Source organism: Oryctolagus cuniculus, chromosome 3 (genome assembly GCF_051225735.1).
Source record: "Oryctolagus cuniculus isolate XC-2025 breed Fujian yellow rabbit chromosome 3, ASM5122573v1, whole genome shotgun sequence".
In the NCBI taxonomy this organism is placed as follows: Eukaryota; Metazoa; Chordata; class Mammalia; order Lagomorpha; family Leporidae; genus Oryctolagus; species Oryctolagus cuniculus.
In genome coordinates this window covers 98,381,045-98,400,000 of record NC_142869.1, presented here as the reverse complement: position 1 = coordinate 98,400,000, position 18,956 = coordinate 98,381,045, and the positions used below count along the sequence as shown (strand labels likewise).

The 18,956-nt window shown below is 39.4% G+C and overlaps 1 protein-coding gene across 35 annotated transcripts in view; it reads right to left on the bottom strand.

Annotated features, from left to right (window-relative positions):
* Positions 1-18,956, bottom strand: part of QTMAN (queuosine-tRNA mannosyltransferase) — a 430,462-nt gene that overhangs the window by 72,808 nt on the left and 338,698 nt on the right. For all 35 annotated transcript variants that reach the window (XM_089329218.1, XM_089329219.1, XM_089329217.1 and 32 more), the window contains one exon: positions 1,574-1,918. In XM_089329218.1, the coding sequence (XP_089185344.1) occupies positions 1,574-1,918 (345 nt within the window). The remainder of the gene's footprint in view (positions 1-1,573; positions 1,919-18,956) is intronic.

Genomic DNA, 18,956 nt, shown 5'->3' with positions numbered 1-18,956 from the left:
TGCTGATGCGGCTTTTTTCCCTCTTCTCCAAATTAAAAATAATTTAGCTTTAACAATAAGAACGTTCACAAACATAAGGCTGCATCTCTTTAAGCAACTAACTTTAGGCAATCAAATTAAATTAAAGCAAAAATATACAAAGGAAGAGAGGGAATTATTCAATTTAATATTGTTAATTTTATTAACATAGCTCTGTCTTATTTGTGCAAAGTACTGAATACCATGGCTCTCACTCTTTCCCCTGTATTGCTATTTTGTAACAGCACTCTGCAAATTATTTAATTTAACGTTTTTATGAAAACCCAGAGCCAAACTTTTTAGAACTGATTCTCTTGCAATGAAAATTACTTCAGAGATGACCAAAGATTAGCAGAATAAAAGAAAGGGCTTTCTAGAAGGGAGTAAATGGTGACATCTATTTTACCTTGAACAGGTTAATCTCATCGAGACCCACTGCATTTGAAAAAGACATAAAAGAATACTGAACACTGTCACATTCTAAGTAAAATACGAGTATGGTGTACAAACATACGATTCTCCCTTGGAAAGGCTATGCTGGACAAATGAAGACGAACAACAAATACAAAAACACACACACCAGCTTTCGATCTCTAAATTCTACATTCATACATTTAGAGTCAAAGACAAAAATCTCTTTAGGTACCAGATGCTGCAGATCAACCGGGAGAGCTTCTGGAGTTTTAACGTGCCGGAAGTCAAATCCTCGGCAAAGGCGCTTTGCCCGGCCGGTGTGGCGTGCTTATTACTTCACCTGCAAACAGTGGCTCTCAGAAAATCGGACCTAATGATCAGCCCAGCATTTCCGTAATAAAGATTCCATAATCTGTGGGGGAGGTGAACTCTAATCAGGCCACATGCAGATTAAACTAACTGGGAGGAATAAAAACTAGATTAAAATGTTCGTGCTTAATACCAGAAGATTATCAGGACATTTTACCTCCTTAAATCCTAATTTATAGGAGCCGGGGTTAAGTTTATGAGTTTATATTTGGTGGGATTACGTGCTGCAGTTGATTTTCCCCAGTTTAGAAAAGACTTTGCTAGAATGTATTTTGCTTAGCGCAATGCAGAGGCATTTGGGAGAAGGGAAATAATTTCAAATGTACTGATACATATCATGACAAGTCAGATGAAGCCACCCAGTTGAAACCAAAGAGGTAAACAATGGAAATTGTTCTTGTTTTAATGGTTAAAATGCTTTATCAGTGTGTATATAGGAGATACTTATTTGATAACTATGTACATGTAAGGGTATAAAATGGAATCTAGTTTTTCCAGTTCGGAACTTCTTGAGCAACGTTTTATTTCCCAGAAGTGCTGCACTACTATTGTTAGTAGAGCAAATCACTTCATATAATTATTTGTAATTTAAATGTAATCTAAGCATACATCCATTAATAAAAAGACACTGAACAGTGCCACTATGGCACCACATTGGTAGTACCACCACATTAAAATGATCTTTTTCTAAAGCTGTAGGGAAAGCAAATTAATAAGTTATCAGAATATATGTCATTTATCTCTCTTACTAACTTGGCATGTCTTCACTTACCACCTATGAGGCCAGACAATGTGCAATGGTCTTTGCTGATCATCAGCTTCACCCAAAATGTCACAGGGATTAAGAGTCAGATTTTGTTTCTTTTCTCCATGATGAGAGCTTGAATTATTTGATGAGTTGGACTTGTCCAAGTCTGACTCCTTCCACAATGAGTTACCCATGTTTCCCTCTTGGGCAATATCCAGGCCAGGGTGTCCATCATATACTGAATTAGAATTCTTCAATACATTTTCAGACTCTCTCTGCTCTGGAAGGGCCATGGACGGAGGGGCGTCACTGTTTCCTGAAAGGCTGAGCATCTTCTGCAGATGGGCTGCTTTGTGCTTGGACATGAATCTGTCATGAAAAGGAAGGCAGCACATTTTTAGTGAAAGAAATATGTAAAATGTGCCCTTTGTTTTCCTGTAAGAACACAGTAATTATGAGACTGAGAAAATATAAAGACATTATAACAAAGATCCTAGAAAAAGTATAAAAGTAGTAGTCAGCAAACAAAAATTCAGAAGTTTAAAATTAATCTGGGCTCTCTTTGAGTGATTTCCAAAGTCTCTGTGGCCTTAAGACGTGCACGACACATCCCGTAAAACCTAGACTAGAGAGATGGCCTACTGCTTTCCCCTCCCTTATCTTTCTAGACTTCCATGTTGTGTTTCCCCATCACCCCATAGCCGCGTCCTTGTTTTCAAGTCACTTGCACATTATCTTACAAAATCGTTTGAAACTTCTATGATTAACAATTGCCATCTCTGCTGACATGACTGTTCTGTATTTCTGCACTTTTTCATTAGACTTTGCTAATGTTTTCTGAACTGTATTTTAACATATTTTTCATTATCATTTCCTCCTATATTTCCATAATGTTTTGTCATATGGACTTTCATACCTATTACCAGTTGATAGAAAGTCTAAATAGATGTTTGAAAGAAATTTTTATTATAGCCTAAAACCCATAAGCCATACAAACAGAGGATCTATTCTCAAACAGGATACTGAGGAGCAAACCATTAGCATTTAGAACAGAGAGGGAGATGGATATGTGAACAGCCAACTAAAGAGACATCACAACATTACAACTTTTTAAACTGTAGAGAGCCAAAGATTAATTCTGACTTGGGGATCATCAATAAAGGAATAGAAAGACTTTAAGTTTTTTTAATTGAAAATTTTGCAGAGAAAAAGAAGAGTCCAGGACTGAGAAAACAGAATAGTCAAAGGAAAAGGGGATGTGAAGGCACATCAACTTGTCAGGGAGTAGTGCACAACCCGAAGAGGCTGGATGCAGGTCTGGGATGTGAAGTCTGCACACTTAGACTGAGCCAAACAACTGAGTGTTTTTCTGAGAGTTACTGAGGCCCATCTAGAGACCTGGCCTCTTACTTTAACTGTTAAATAGATGAAGAAACGGAGAATACATGCATTTAATAGTAGGAAGGAAAGAAAAGCCATGGAAGGAGAGCAAAAAGAAACATTTAGAAGAGTAGAAAGAGAATTCAAGAGAGCATCAACATCCTCACTGAACGCATAAAAAGGGAAATCGAGAATCCAAAAAGAACATATATAAAAAGGGATATAAACACTGAAGCAGTGCTACAGCAGCAGAGAAAGAAACTCTGGGCCTTGTCATGTCCTAGGTCCCTGGCCTCTGCTAAGGGCAATCTCTATGGAGTGGTGCAGGAAGAAAACCACGTTAGTATTTGTGCGTGAGAGAGAGGCAGAAAAAGCCAAGTAGGCAAATGTGGGGAAGGCAAGATTGAATTATTTTTAAAGTGAAGCACACAGACTCAGGGATATTACTTGGGAATATTTGATATGGAAGGTAGCAAAATTGCAAAGAAATAGAAAAGTCTTGAAGGATGGAAGTAGAAAAACAGCAGAACATGTGGTTACCACCAAGCGTCTTGGTGTGTGTTGGGTGGAAAGTAGGGCCTTATAAAAGAGAACAAACTTAGCTTTCTAGCAAAGCTGAGGGAAGATGGAATGAAAAGTCAGCTGAAAAACATAAGTAGTTTTAGGTGGCAGGTGTGGCAACTATAGAGTTGTGTCACTGAAGTATTAGGGCAGGTCATCTATGTCAACAGTGGTTAGTGCAGTGGAGATCAGGGATCAGCAGAGTCTCTGTGGAGATAGGGAAAGGCCATTTACTGCTCTCAAAGCAAGAGCTAGAGAACAAAACTAGGGAAGACTGGGGAGTCCACATGGGATGCAGACAAAGTCTTTGGTTGCCGTATGCCTTGTGCATTCCACCATCAGAGAGCTTGTTTTGGATACTTCTCTGGTTGTTTCATCAAGCTCTTTAAATGTCTACTTTCATTTAAAATACCTCGAGAAAAATCAAGCCCCCTCTCCTGCTGAAATTAATAGATTATTGCATATAGAAAGATAAAATACAAAGAATGGTCCTAATTCCTTAAGTATGGCCCAATAAATTAGTCCTTGATTTAAAATGGAAAAAAGCTTGAGTATTTAAAGACTTTGGTTTTGTGTGGATCTCAAAATATTATTATTATTTTTCAAAGATTTATTTATTTATTTGAAAGTCGGAGTTACAAAGAAGGAGAGACAGGGAGAGAGAGAACTTCCATCCACTGGTTCACTCCCCAGATGGCCACCAACAGCTGCCGCTGGCACAGGCCAAAGCCAGGGGCCAGGAGCTTCATCCAGGTGTCCTCCATGGGTGTCAGAGGCCCAAGTAATTGAGACATCTTTCATTGCTTTTCCCAGGCCACTAGCAGGGAGCCAGATTGGAAGTGGAGCAGCCAGGACTTGAACCTGCACCCATATGGAATATGGTGCTGCAGGTGGTGGCTTAATCTGGTACACAACAACGCTGGCTCCAAGGATCCCAAATTATTAAGGGAGCAAATCAACTTACTTGCTGAAACACATGTAAAATTCTAAGATTCTAAGGAACTAAGAAACAGCAAAAACTTCCCATTGATCATCCATCATAAAAGGTAACAAAAATGACTATGACAATATCTTCAATTTATTCTAAACAAATGGAACAAATGGTAAGAAGGAACATCTGTACATATCTGGCAAACAACAATAAAGGAAGAGAAGTAACCTATTTGTTTACATCAGATAAGCAATGTCTAGCAAGCTTCAAAAGGATTTTAACAGAATTACTAACTTAGTGTGTGAAGGATTCACAATACAAAAAAAAATCAATGGGCATTGAAACAACATATCTTCATTTCAGAAAACAGCATCATGACCCATCTTACTCATAAAATCCATTTATGTTGGCCAGCATGTGAGCAAAATTGCAAATTAAAAGAGACGGGAGATTGGCTAAGGGGTTGTAAACAATGGAAATTGGTAACTGACAAGGAATTTAGCTGTGGGCAAGGTGCAAGGCCTGCTTTTATTCAACATGTTTCCTAAATGTTCTCAAAGATGAACAGGATCCTGTGTTAAAAACAGGCTGCGCATGACCGACTTCATAGGTGGCAGTGAACAAGGACCCAGAAAGAAGCAAAATGTAAAGAAAGGTGGTAAAGAAAGCAGCTTACAAATTGCTTGAAACCGAAGTCATAAAGATAGACATTGAATAGAAGCAGGACGCATGGAGAACACTACTTAGACTGCCCTGAGTTTGACAAGAGCAAGTGCTGATGTGAGCTGACAAACTGATGCCACTTAGTTCCAGATCCTGTTGTACAGGGAAGGAAGCCCGAGTGTGCTGGGCTAGAGCACTGTGCCAATGCTTGTTTCATCTGGGAGCACCTGAGAACTGCGTACATTTGAAAATTAGAGAGTTCTTAGAAGAGCAATAATAATGATTAAGGCAGTGGAAGAATTGATTTATGAGGACAGATTAAAGGAGCTAAGTATGAATAGCCTGGTGAAGTGACAACTAAAGGGGTGCATAATAGGAGTCTCCAAGGAAAAAGAATAATTATTTAGTCTGGTACAAGGGGGTATAACTAGGAGTAATGAGATGAAATTAAGAATAGGAAAATTTAAGCTGAATTTCAAGAAAAACTCCCTGACGGTGTAATTTATTAGCTCATGGAACAAATTCCCTATGGAAACGCTATGGCTAGGGGAACTTAATAATAGAACTGGACAAAATACCAATAAATAATATAGATAACAATCCAGTCCTTGAAAGAAGGTAGTTATAAGCTATGTCTTCCTTGCTTATCATTTCACATTTTTCTTTAATAGTCTGTTTATTATGGTGACTGTCACCCAAATAAGTATTTAGGCAATTAGCCGAATCTAACAGGATACTTCCTTTAGTTAGGGGAAGTTACAAACACTTTAGTTTTCATACACTCTGCAGCAATAATGAAGATAGAAACCAAAATAATTTTTTACTACTTCGCTTCAATAGAGTTGGTCTTGAAGCAAGCTGGACAAGTGTATTGTTAATACTTCTAAAAAAACAAACCAAAGCCTCATCTACCCTCCTACACAGAGTCTATTATGATGTTCTGAAATAAAACTCGTATTTTCATGGACATGTTTAATATAAACAATTTATTGCCGTAATAGAAATCAAAAACCTGTATTTCAGCTTTTCTAAATGTAGCTCTATGGTCAATTACTTCACATCAATACCAAGATCAAATAGGCATAATACTAACAAGCAGTTTGCTTAATAATAGTCAGCACACTAATGAACCCATCCAGAACATTCTTAATCAGACACTATTTATAATGTACAGTTAAGAGAAGCCTGGTTGTAACTGTTCTATGCTGGAAAAGAAAATAATACCTTAATGATGGGGTGAAAACTGGCTTTTCTATACAACTGGACAGAATGTTTGTGCTGTCCTGGCATCAACTCAGACAAGTGCATATGCAAACAGGCACAAGTCTGAACACTTCCTTTCTCTTTCCTGGGTCCAACTTTGGTGGAGGTGCTAATGAGAAGAGAAAGGTCTCAAGGTATGGCATGGAAAAGAGAAAGAGTCAGAAGAAAAGCAGCCTTGTACAGCACATTTGGGTTTATGATTTAATAATCTGCACCCATCTTTTAAAGAAATGTTACTTGGGGCTGGTGCTGTGACGTATTGGGTAAAGCTGCTATCTGCAGTGCTGGTATCCCATGGACACCGGTTCGAGTCCTGGCTGCTCCAGTTCCCTGCTAATGTGCTTGCAAAAGCAGTGGAGGATGGCCTGAATGCTTGGGCCCCTGCACTCATGTGAGAGACCAGGAAGAAGCTCCTGGCTCCAGGCTTCTGCCTGGCTCAGTACTGGCCCTTGTGGTCATTTCCAGGGGGAACCAACAAATGGAAAATCTCTCTCTGCCTCTCCTTCTCTCTGTCTGTAACTATGCCTTTCTGCCTTTCAAATAAATAAATAAGTCTTGAAAAATAAGTGCCACTGCCTGTCTTGTTCAGAATGTCTTCCCCATTTCTGAATCTTTCAGAAGCTCTGTTAAATCCTGCTTCTGCTTTTAGAAATATTCTGATAACCATAATCATTTCCAAATTTCTATTAGTCTAGGACACCCAGTTCCAACATTTTTCCAACCAGCAATCAGTATGTGAAACAGAAACAAATCCTCTCCCCTGCCACTTCTCAAGATCCCTTCTTCCACACCTCTGTCCCCAACCATGGTTTCAGAGGCAGCCAGAACACCCAATACTACCTTGGGAAATGATTGAGGACACAGCTGAGATGAGTATTTTCCAGGCCTACATTTACAGCTTCCCACCTCCCACACACTGAACACATGAACCTAGAGCCAGACCAATGGGAATGGCTAAATGCCTTATTCAGATCAGCCCGGGAAAAAAAACAGACTTGAGAGAAAATGTACATGATGCTAAGATTGATGGTAAGCAAATGAAATTCTCTAGGCACTTTAGCTTACTTCTGCCAAAGCTGAGAGGCGAGAGTTTGTGGAGGTGACCAACAGAGGAGTTCAAGAGGAAGCAGTAAGTAAATGCAGGCCATTCACGTTGATGGATGCGTTGCTGAGCATCCGTCATGGATGAGATCTACGTCGTGGTGAGACAGACTGGTCACAACTGTCTTTTTGAGATAATTTGATGCAAAATACATAGTGAAGGAAGGACCACATCTGGAATCTCAGAACTAATGTCCATGGATAAAAGTCCATGAGACAGATGATCAATAGGCTTGCTTTTCTTTTTTTCTTTTTATTTTTTTAAAAATTTATTTAGTAAATATAAATTTCCAAAGTACAGTTTATGGATTAAATTGGCCCCCCCCCAATAATTTCCCTCCCACTCGCACCCCTCCCATCTCCCGCTCCCTCTCCCATTCCATTCACATCAAGATTCATTTTCAATTATCTTTATATACAGAAGATCGATTCAGTATATATTAAGTAAAGATTTCATCAGTTTGCACACACACAGAAACACAAAGTGTAAAAATACTGTTTCAGTACTAGTTATAGCATTACTTCACATTGGACAACACATTAAGGACAGATCCCACATGTGAAGTAAGTACACAGTGACTCCTGTTGTTGACTTAACAAATTTTTTTCTTTTCTTTTCTTTCTTTTTTTTTTTTTTATTGACAGGCAGAATGGACAGTGAGAGAGAGAGACAGAGAGAAAGCTCTTCCTTTGCCATTGGTTCACCCTCCAATGGCCGCCGCGGCCGGCGTGCTGTGGCTGGCGCACTGCACTGATCCAATGGCAGGAGCCAGGTACTTCTCCTGGTCTCCCATGGGGTGCAGGGCCCAAGGACTTGGGCCATCCTCCACTGCACTACCTGGCCACATCAGAGAGCTGGCCTGGAAGAGAGGCAACTGGGACAGAATCCGGAGCTCTGACCGGGACTAGAACCTGGTGTGCCAGCACTGCAAGGCAAAGGATTAGCCTAGTGAGCTGCGACGCCAGCGACTTAACAATTTGACACTCTTGTTTATGGCATCAGCAATCTCCCTAGGCTCTAGTCATGAGTTGCCAAGGCTATGGAAGCCTTTTGGGTTCGCCGACTTCGATCTTATTCAGACAGTATCATAGTCAAAGTGGAAGTTCTCTCCTCCCTTCAGAGAAAGGTACCTCCTTCTTTGATGGCCCCGTTCTTTCCACTGGGATCTCACTCACAGAGATTTTTCGTTTAGGTTTTTTTTTTTTTTTTTTTTTTCCCAGAGTGTCTTGACTTTCCATGCCTGAAATACTCTCATGGGCTTTTCAGCCGGATCCGCATGCCTTAAGGGCTGATTCTGAGTCCAGAGTGCTATTTAGGGCATCTGCCATTCTATGAGTCTGCTGTGTATCCTGCTTCCCATGTTGGATCGTTCTCTCCCTTTTTGAGTCTATCAGTATTAGCAGACACTAGTCTTGTTTGTGTGATCCCTTTGACTCTTACATGTGCAAGGGGATTCCAATACAATCCCATCAAGGTGGCATATACCAATGCCATCTCACTAGTCCAACTGATCAACTTCAGTTCACAACTGATCACACTGATAGGTCTAAGAGTCAATAGGCTTGCTTTTCAAAACAGATTTGGAGGACAGGAAGTTTCTAAAAAATGCAAATGGTTACTGAGAGAGAGAGAGGGAGAAAGAGAGAGAGAGAGGACTTGATCAAAGATCACTCAAACTTGAGTCAATGGAATAAGGCAGCTGGCCTATAAATAAAGCAGGCAAGGAGGAAGAGTTGGTGACACTCTGTATGTCTCGTGTTTATGGTTCCCATGTAGGGGAGGAGGAGGAGTACGGCTGCCACAGTGCCACTTTTAGACTGGAGGTGCGTGGGTTTTTTTTATTTCTTTATTTATTATTATTATTATTATTTTTTTTTGACAGGCACAGTTAGACAGTGAGAGAGAGAGACAGAGAGAAAGGTCTTCCTTCAGTTGGTTCATCCCCCAAATGGCCATTACGGCTGGCACTGCACCGATCCGAAGCCAGGAGCAAGGTGCTTCTCCTGGTCTCCCATGCGGGTGCAGGGCCCAAGCACTTGGGCCATCCTCCACTGCTTTCCTGGGCCACAGCAGAAAGTTGGACTGGAAGAGGAGCAACTGAGACAGAATCCGGCACCCCAACCTGGACTAGAACCTGGGGTGCTGGCGCTGCAGGTAGAGGATTAGCCTAGTGAGCCGTGGCGCCGGCCACAAGGTGTGTTTTGTCTAATTCTGTGGGACACATAAAGGTGCTGCTCTAGAGAACATTCTGTGGGAAAACAAGCTTGGCAAATGATGAGTTGACTAAAGGTACATAGTTCTTCCCTGCAGATCATCCAAAGATATATGCTGCTATGAATATGCTCATTTCTTCACTGTTTTATTCATTCAGTAACTATTGAGCACTTACTATGTAATGGGAAGATATTTTTCCAACAGTCTTGATACTTAATGTAAGAAGACTCTTGCTCCCTGTTCTCTTTTCTCCTTCACCTTTTCCTCCTCCCCTACTCCTCTGTTTTCCCAAGGAGGCCTCTGAAGAAGCAATGATCAACAAAGGATACTTGATGCACAGCCAGAGTCTGAAAAGCTGGGGGGAGCCAGATGGGTGGTGGCATATTTTATATACCAGAGAAGGGAGAAGAAATGGGAAAATGCATTCATAAAAGAAAATGGTGAAACCCAAATCAAAAGCCATACACCAACATGACATACAGGCAGACATAAGTAAGTAGGAAAGAAATCAGGAGAACCCATGAAAAAGTGACAGAAGATGCAGTTCCAGGATAACACAGAAGATTGCAGAAAAAAAAAAAAGCAGCCATTTTTATCTAAATGACTTCTGTGCATTCTTGGCTACAAACCAACTGAGGAGAAAGGAAGCAGCAATAAACAGTAACTTTTCCAAAGTTAACTGGGAAAACACATTCAGGCAATTCAGTGATCTAAGGTGTTGGGTGATTTACAACGAAAACTATTCGTTGTTACCAAAAAATGTGTTGGAAATTAATTACAAAATTAACATTTTTAGAATTTAGCCACATAAGGAAATATCAAGGATAATTAAAAAATCATGGTAACCCACATGTGTCCAATATATTACTTATATGGTAAGCAGATTTATATAAATCTATGAAGTGCAAAAGCAGAAATCTTGAGATAGCATTCTCATATGGACACATTCACCCCCTATACCTCCTGTCACACTATCTTTACTAACTAAAGGAATCACAAGAAAGAAAACTGATCATAATCAAAACTAGCTGCTTGATGACCACAACATTCAGCAGAAGCACAGGCCTAGGATGGTTGACTGGTGGGCTGCATTCTCTCCTTCATGGTGATGGTTGAGGTTATTTCAGTAAGAAACCCCAGGCAAACCATCATTTGTTTAAACTGAAAATGCAAATGAGCCAATCACAATCTATATGCACACAGTACAAGTGCTTTGGGAGAAGAGATATCCAACACCTTTGCAGCTGCTTGGGCTGTCATTTAGATGTTCGATGACTGGTGCCTGAAAGAAATTCTGTCTCCTATGGCTCAAACTCTCTGAGCCAACATGAAATATTGACAGCAATCTGTGAGAAAATACTGGGTAGGAGGGTCTTACATGGACTACGAAGAATCCGTAACAAGATAGTAAACCATGATTCATAGAAACTTGCTGTATGAGAAATTAGCTAGCAAGCAGTACTTATTGGTCCGAGATAGAAATGTTGAAACTGATGGGAGAATCACATTAGCCTCCTTAGCCATGTCTGGTCCCAGAGATGACACGTGTTTGGATATTCAGTGAAGACAGAATCTTCTAACAAAGACTGTCAAAAGAGAAGTTTTGGCTTCCTCTCCACTTTAAAAGGTTTATCTTTTCCTCCTTTTGGTCCTTTGGGATATATGGACCATCATAAGGAAAAGATGGCTCTGTTTCCATGAGCTATTTCTTTATATTTTTAGTTTTCAGCACCATTTCTAAGAATTATTTCTGAAAACCTAACACTTTCCAGATAACTTCATTTATATCATTTTCTTACACGTTCTCTTCTGGCAACTTGGTTTATGTGATTAGTATTATTTAACTTCAATAATTATGGCTCAATTTTCCATTCTTCCATAACGGCAAAGTGTTCTAGATTGTATACATTGCTAATTTAACTGCCTGCTGGTATGAGCAGTTTGTCTTACTCAATTTTATAAAATCACTTTAGTGCATGAACGCATTCCTCCCACACAGAGAATTTAAGGTCCTTTTGAATGTATGAGAATAAGAAAAGCTGTCTTGCATATTGCCAGAACAAATGTTTATTAAACCCAGACCCATCCTTGCTAACATATGTACACCCAATTCTCTCCATTCCTACTCCTCTCCCTCCAGAAAGAAAGCTCTCTAAGAACAACAAAACTCTCTCAATTATACAAGGTTTACTCTACTAATTCAACCCACAGTTAGGCTCAACTGCAAACAGGGAATCTACTTTTCTACCTCCATTCTTAAGCACATTGTACTCTATGGTGGGCAATTCTCTAAGTTTCTTCTGTGAGTCCTACTTTTCATTGCCCAGGTCAGTCCCTCACCTCCCATTGCCATCAGAGGTCACTTGGTAGCCAATGCTGGAACTAAGTCCCACCTTGTGTTCAGCCTTGAATCATGCTTTTCATTACTGGTTTTGTTGGAAAACCAAAGGTAATTTCTTATAATGCATCAATCACCTTTTATGTTCAATGTGTAGCACCTATCAAATGAAGCAGTATCTTAATTCAAAGGAACTAGTTACCAATGGGATATGTTCAGGCACTAGATTAAGCCTGTGAGAATTTTTGTGAGGGGAGTAGGTAGAGAAATCTATGAAGCACCTCAAGTTACTCTACTCAAGCAATTTAGCTGGCTGAAGCAGGAGAATCCAGGCCGTGTCAGTACCCAGGTTTGCGTTGGTACTTCCTGAATTTCTGAGCTTATTCAAGTCACTTAATTTCTCTGAACTTCAGTTAGCTATTTTTTTAAAAAATTATTTTTTATCTACATGACAGGCAGAGTGACAGAGAGACTGAGCTCTTCTATCTGTCGACTCACACCTCCAAATGCCTGCCCCAATTTCCTAATTTTTAAATCAAACAGTCATATCTGTTTTGAAAATTTCTTGAGAGGATTAAAAGGGAGAACATGTGTTGGAGAGGATGTATAGTAGGAACTAAGTAACTCTAAGTAAACTTTCTGTTCCCTTGCTCCTTCATGTGATATCCATACTCACAGGGTTATTCCTAAGGCCATTTGGGCGACATCACATTTCCAAGACAGTCAGTGAATGCATCCCTGTGTCAAACAGGTCAAACATACTCATTCAACAGATATTTAAGCTCCTTCAATGTGCAGGAAGTTATGTCTGCATTTACAAAGCTTTTAGTATGTGTGTAGTGACATTTCATACATACTTATTTTGGTGTCATGACCCCTGAACATTTAAGTTATCCCTGTCATCTTTAAACTAAACACCAATTTACTGACTGCATTACTTGCATCATCTAACTTCTCAACCTTCATAATTTGCTGGTCATTTTTTCCATTTGTAAATCAGAAGCAAAGTTTCAAAAGATTTTATCCATTCATCAAACTTAATAGGGTGATATAAAAACAGAAACCAGTTTTCTTATTGTGCATCTGAACAAATCTCATTCAAGTAACAGAAATGTACATATGCTTGACATGCTGCAAGTAAATATTCTCACTACTAGGGGAATACAATGTCTTCTATAGCATTCATAGACATTGAAGGAAACTCTAAAAGTAGTCTCTGATCCTGTGGTCTATTCCTTGATTTTTCTTTTGGAAACCACTGTTTGGAAAATAAGATGGGAAAATGTGCTAGTATAGAAGATAGGAACACTTTCATCTTCCTAAACAAATATAAGAATTCCCCTAGGAGGGTGTTGCCAACTGGAGAGTCTCTGTTGGAGCACACCATGATTTTATTGGGTCCTATGGTGGAAACAAAGGAGAAAAGGATAAAACACCATGATGAAGAAAATTCCCCCCAAATAATGGAGAATTTTTTTTTAAATCTGTGCTGACAACAAAGAGAGAACATTGTTAAAAAAAAAAAAAAAAGAACTAGCTATCAAAATTGATGACAGAATTTAAAGGATCAAAAAGAAGAAAATGAAATGGGTTGGAGATTAGGCCTAGCAGTTCAGATACCACTTATGACACCAGCATCTCATATTGGAGTGTCTGAATTCAAGTCTCAGCTCTGTCCTAGATTTCTGGTTCTAGGTTCCTACAAATACACACCCTGGTTGGTAGCAATGATGGCTCAAGTAGTTGGGCTCCTACCACCTGTCCGGGAGACCTGGATTGTGTTACTGGCTTTCAGCTCTGGCTGTCAGTATAGGACAACCTTCCATACAGGGCAATTATAGGCATCTGGGGACTGAATCAGAGGATGGGACTCTCTCTGCACGTCTCTTCCTTTCTGCCTCTGTCTCTTGCCTCTCAGATAGAATCGATGAACATTTTTTAAACAAGGGAGGAAATTAGGGTCTGGTATTACGGCACAGTGGATTAAAGCACCACCCAATGGCATTTCATATTGGAGTGCTGGTTCGAGTCCTTGCTGCTCCACTTTCCCATCTGCTTCCATGCTAATATAGCTGGGAAGGCAGCAGAATATCGTTCAGGTGCTTAGGTCTCTGCCACCCTTGTGGGAGACTGGGGGAGTTTGGGTTCCTGGCTATGGCTTGGCTAGAAGATTCTCTCTGTCTCTGTCTCTCCCTCTTTCTTTCTATTAATCAGCCTTTCAAATAAATAAATAAATAAATAGGTTTTTAAAAACCATTTTTGAATCTTGTTCTGAAGCAAAAGTGTTGCCTTTTTAAAAACTAAAATAAATTTAAAAATATAGAACTGATATTCAGAAAAGAAATTTTGCATAGAGATTGTATGACTGTAAATAAAGTCAGTTAATCTTCTTAAACCTGAGTTTAGCCATCTGCAAATGAGAACGAGACCAGTCCTAGACTTCTCACAGAAGCAAGGATCAAATACCTAACCAAATCTAATGATTACCTGATAATTATTATTAACAGGCAAACTGACAGAAAAGCTCTAAGCACGATGCTTGGTTTCAAATTCAGGGCTCTGCCACGTTTCAGCTGAGGGGGAAGACTCTTATCTCCAAGTATCCATACTCTGACCTTGAACATGGAAGTAACAATGTAGTCTTCCAGAATTCTGATTCCACACAGCTTGGCAAAGACCGAGTATTCATACTATTGTTTTTATTATTCATAGTAATGGAGATGATGCTCATTATATCTCATTGTTAGTGAAGAGACACTCATCATTCTCAAGACTTCAATACATGCTAAACCCACTTTATAAAGCACAGATTCATGCCTTAAGAAGCATTTTCCTTTTTATTTCTTCTAAGCTATACTTTAGCCATCCATATAAAGTAGGTACTTTAAATACAGGTTTTAAGATAACATAGTTTCATTTGTATACTAATCAAGCATTTGTATTTACATCTGGGGACACATTAATTGCAAAAAGGCCCAATGCCATACATTTAAAAATATGTCTTTCCTATGGTACATTTTTCTGTCATTTGCCTGATTTTATATTACTTCCTTTTTCTGAGAAGTTTCATGTTTTTTCCCTTCTTAAAAATGTATAAAATAGGCAAATAAAAGTTAGAATTTTAAAACAACTATTTCCACATCTCAGACACGAACAGATGCACACCAAAAATCCAGTATTTTTTCCTTTTCCTGCCCATAACTTGAATAAATAAAAACTATCATCAAATTCAACCCCCAAAACAACTGCCCTTTTTGTTGCTCCCATAGCGAGTCTACAACATTAAGTCTTGATTCGTTCCAAGTTTTGATTATTTTGCTGTCTAATTTTAAAGCCACAGAAACCGATCTTACTCAGAAATAAATATTAGAAGATATGAGCTTGTTAATTTCATATTTGAGTACACAAAGGGAGCGTACCAACATTTCAACTTATTTAGGGTTTGCTATACTGTCTAGGATTTCTAAGTTTGAAGAAAGGTTACTAAAAATATAACAGATGGATACACTGGAAATGTCTGACACTCTAGGCTATTACTAGACTACAGGCAAGGCTTGGAGATAAAGGCCTTAAATACTCAATGAAAACACCAAGTGGAAAAGGTTTAGAGAATAAACATTCATTCATCATTCAACAGAAAATTAAAGGGCCTACTATGTGCCTGGTAAACCAGCCAAGATGCCATATTTAAGCACACAATGCATTAGGCGCTCAGACCAGGAAAGGACTGGGTGATAGGAGTTGAGAGTGGTGGCCTGGGGTGTCGGCTAGCACCAGGCAAGGCTCTTTCAAGAAGGTTAGCTTTATGTGAAGCCTCAGTGATGATTTCAAGTTAGCCAGGCATGGAAGTGAGAGGCAGGCTGTGCTAAGAATAAGTGCGTATGCAAAGGACAAGAGAGAACATGGTTTAGAGATAAAAAGTAAAATACGGTCAGATCATCAAGTGGGCAGAGATTTGACAAGGGACTGGAGAGTTGAGGGACAAGAGATGAAGCCTGAAAATAAGAAGGAAGAGGCTTTGTGCCAGCAAAATCCAAGGGAGGGGACTGCGGCCTGTTGAGAAGGTTGGGGTCAGACTGGGTTTAAATATCAGGCAGGCTGCAGTGTGAAGAACAGGCTGGGCTAAGCACGGCAGAGCAGAAACCAGTGTTTCGCTTCCCTCACCTTTTGTATCTCCACTAAAATAATGGTATGGGAATTTCTTTTTTTTTTTTTAATTTTTTTTTAAAAAAGCATAGACTCACAAGTACAGAAAGAGAAAATGGGAAAGATGACAGCAGAAAAGAAATGTCAACCAGGTTTCGGAAGGTGGAAAACAGATGGGCCAGAGGAGGCAGAAAGTACAGTCTGCAAGTACATGTGATTTGGGGCTGTTTGTGTGCTGTCAGTCCCGAGGAAGCAGCTCAGGTGCTCTGCAGACCCTCTGCAAGGCTTAGGAACTGACCACTCCAAGTGTCTCTGCAGGTGCAGTTGTAGAGAGGAACCAAAAACAGAATAATTAAGAATAATTCCAAATAAAGTGATATCAGACCCCCTGATAACCTCCCCAGCCCATACAGTCAGGCAACTACCTCGCTTCCCTCTCTACCAATCCCTATCTCAATAGCAGAAGGGAAAAATCCTAACTGAAGGGGCTGCAACAGAGACCAGGCAAGGCCATGGGCAAGAGCAAGGGAAATGAAGTCAAAGCATGGCCATTCATTGGTGATGCTTCTTCCCAATTTGTCTTCCAGACAGCTGTAGATCTGCTTCCTAGGAGATTAAAGGAACTCTTCTCTGAAAACTAACCGGACTGAACTTGTGAAACTGACATGAGGGATGCCACAACATATCAATTGACTGTCGCCTGTCTTATCACTCATCAAGAAGTTTCATCTCTGAACACAGAACTTCTAATCATCTTTCAGGGTTACACTCTCAAATATGAATAGACAGTCAAAAATCATCAGACATTTGAGAAAACTATTTAACATGAAATAAGCATGAGAAAGCTAATAAGCAGAAAAAAAGACCTTCTTAGAAACTTTTCTATATTAAATATCAATAATGATAAGATTTTGCATCCATGGGGGAAAAATAAGATGCAGTAAGAAAAGACATTCAAGAACAGTAGGGAGTGCTGCTTGCAATTGAAAATATCACAGAAAAAAAAAAACAGTAGAAGAACTGGAAGACAAAGTTTAGAAAATCTTATGGCAAACAGAACAAAAATTAAACAAAAAAGAAAAATAGGAGAGGAGATAACAATGTAAGATTATAGGAGCTGAAGAAAGTAAATACTAAGAAAATTGTGTGGGAGGAAAATCACTAGAAAAAAATGTAAGAAAATTCTTTGTACTGATGGAATGGCATACCAGCATTAAAAAAAATTCAACCCAAGTTGAGTCATTAGGGAATTTAAGAATATGAGAAATAAAAAAGAAGATTCTAATACCTTTTGGTTGAGTGAACAAGAGAAGTCACTTGCAAGGGTTCAGAAATACACTGGCGTCAGACCTCTCAAAAAGCAGCTCAGAGTAAAAAGCAGTGGAACATAATCTTGACCTTTTGAGGGCAATGATTTTTAATGTGAAGTAGGATGATAGAGGCACTTTCAGACATGCAATGTCTTATCAAATTCTAGTTCTTTTGCACCATTTCCTGAGAAAATACTGGTAGGAGTGCCCACCAAAAGCAGAAAAAGAAGAAAAAACACCAACCAAGAGGAAGGAGTAGAATACAGGATATAGTTTGATCTGAGGACCCAGAAGACAACCAGAACAAACAAGAGCGGGAGAATCAAGGAGTGCAGGGAGGTGGTTTCCAAGAAAAAAAAAATCTGAAAAAGACAGGTTTCCTGATGTGCCTGACCTTAATAAAAAGATGCATTAATGATAGTGACAGAGGTTGGGAAAGGATTTGAGATAGTGGTGTAGAAACCAAGCAAATAAAGCCAAAGCAATAATTAACTCCAGGAAAAAAATGAAGTTATTAAGGAAAGGAAATGTAATCCTAGACTACAATGAGGCTCAGCAGGGAACACTTTCTACATGTAAGAATATGAGAACATAGACTAGCTATTTAAACACAAGTTGATTAGGGCTGGTGCTGAGGCTCACTTGGTTAATCCTCCGCCTACAGTGACAGCATCCCATATAGGCACCAGTTCTAGTCCTGCTTGCTTCTCTTCCAGTCCATCTCTCTGCTGTGTTCTAGGAGGGCAGTGGAGGATGGCCCAAGTACTTGGGCCCCTGCACCCGCATGGGAGACCAGGAGGGGGCACCTGGCTCCTGGCTTTGGATCGGCACAGCGCTGGCCCTGGCAGCCATTTGGGGGGGGTGGTGAACCAACGGAAGGAAGACCTTTCTCTCTCTCTCTCACTGTCTATAACTCTACCTGTCAAATAAATAAAAAAAAAATACAGGTTTCTCATATTTTAAAAAAAGATGAACTCCTTTCAAAAAAAATAAACACCAGTTGAAATATAGTCATATTGGAAGGATATGGTGAGGGAAAGTGTGTGTGCACGTGTACTTAGACCACAAGATAGCTCACTAAATCATCATTTCCAATGGTAGGAAATCAATAGATAATGTCATAAAAATTTTTTTTTAAATCAAGAAATTAGCAAAAAATGACTAAAACCTTTGTCAATGGCAGGCTCTGAGGAGAAAATAGCATGTGTTTGTGTGTGAGGGGTTACTGAAAAGCAGATATTGCTTTTCAGTGTAAACCTTTTTTTTTTTTTTTGCAATCACTGACTTTTTAAAAAATTTATCTAAGAATACAAACTTCATGCATTTCTTATATACAAATTTAGGAACACAGTGATTCTTCTTACCCTATCTCCCTCCCACCCATACTCCCACCCTTCTTCCTTCTCCCTCTCCCATTCCCATTCTTATTTTTTACAAAGATCTATTTTTAGTTACCTTTATACTCATTAGATTAACCCTACACTAAGTAGAGGGTTCAA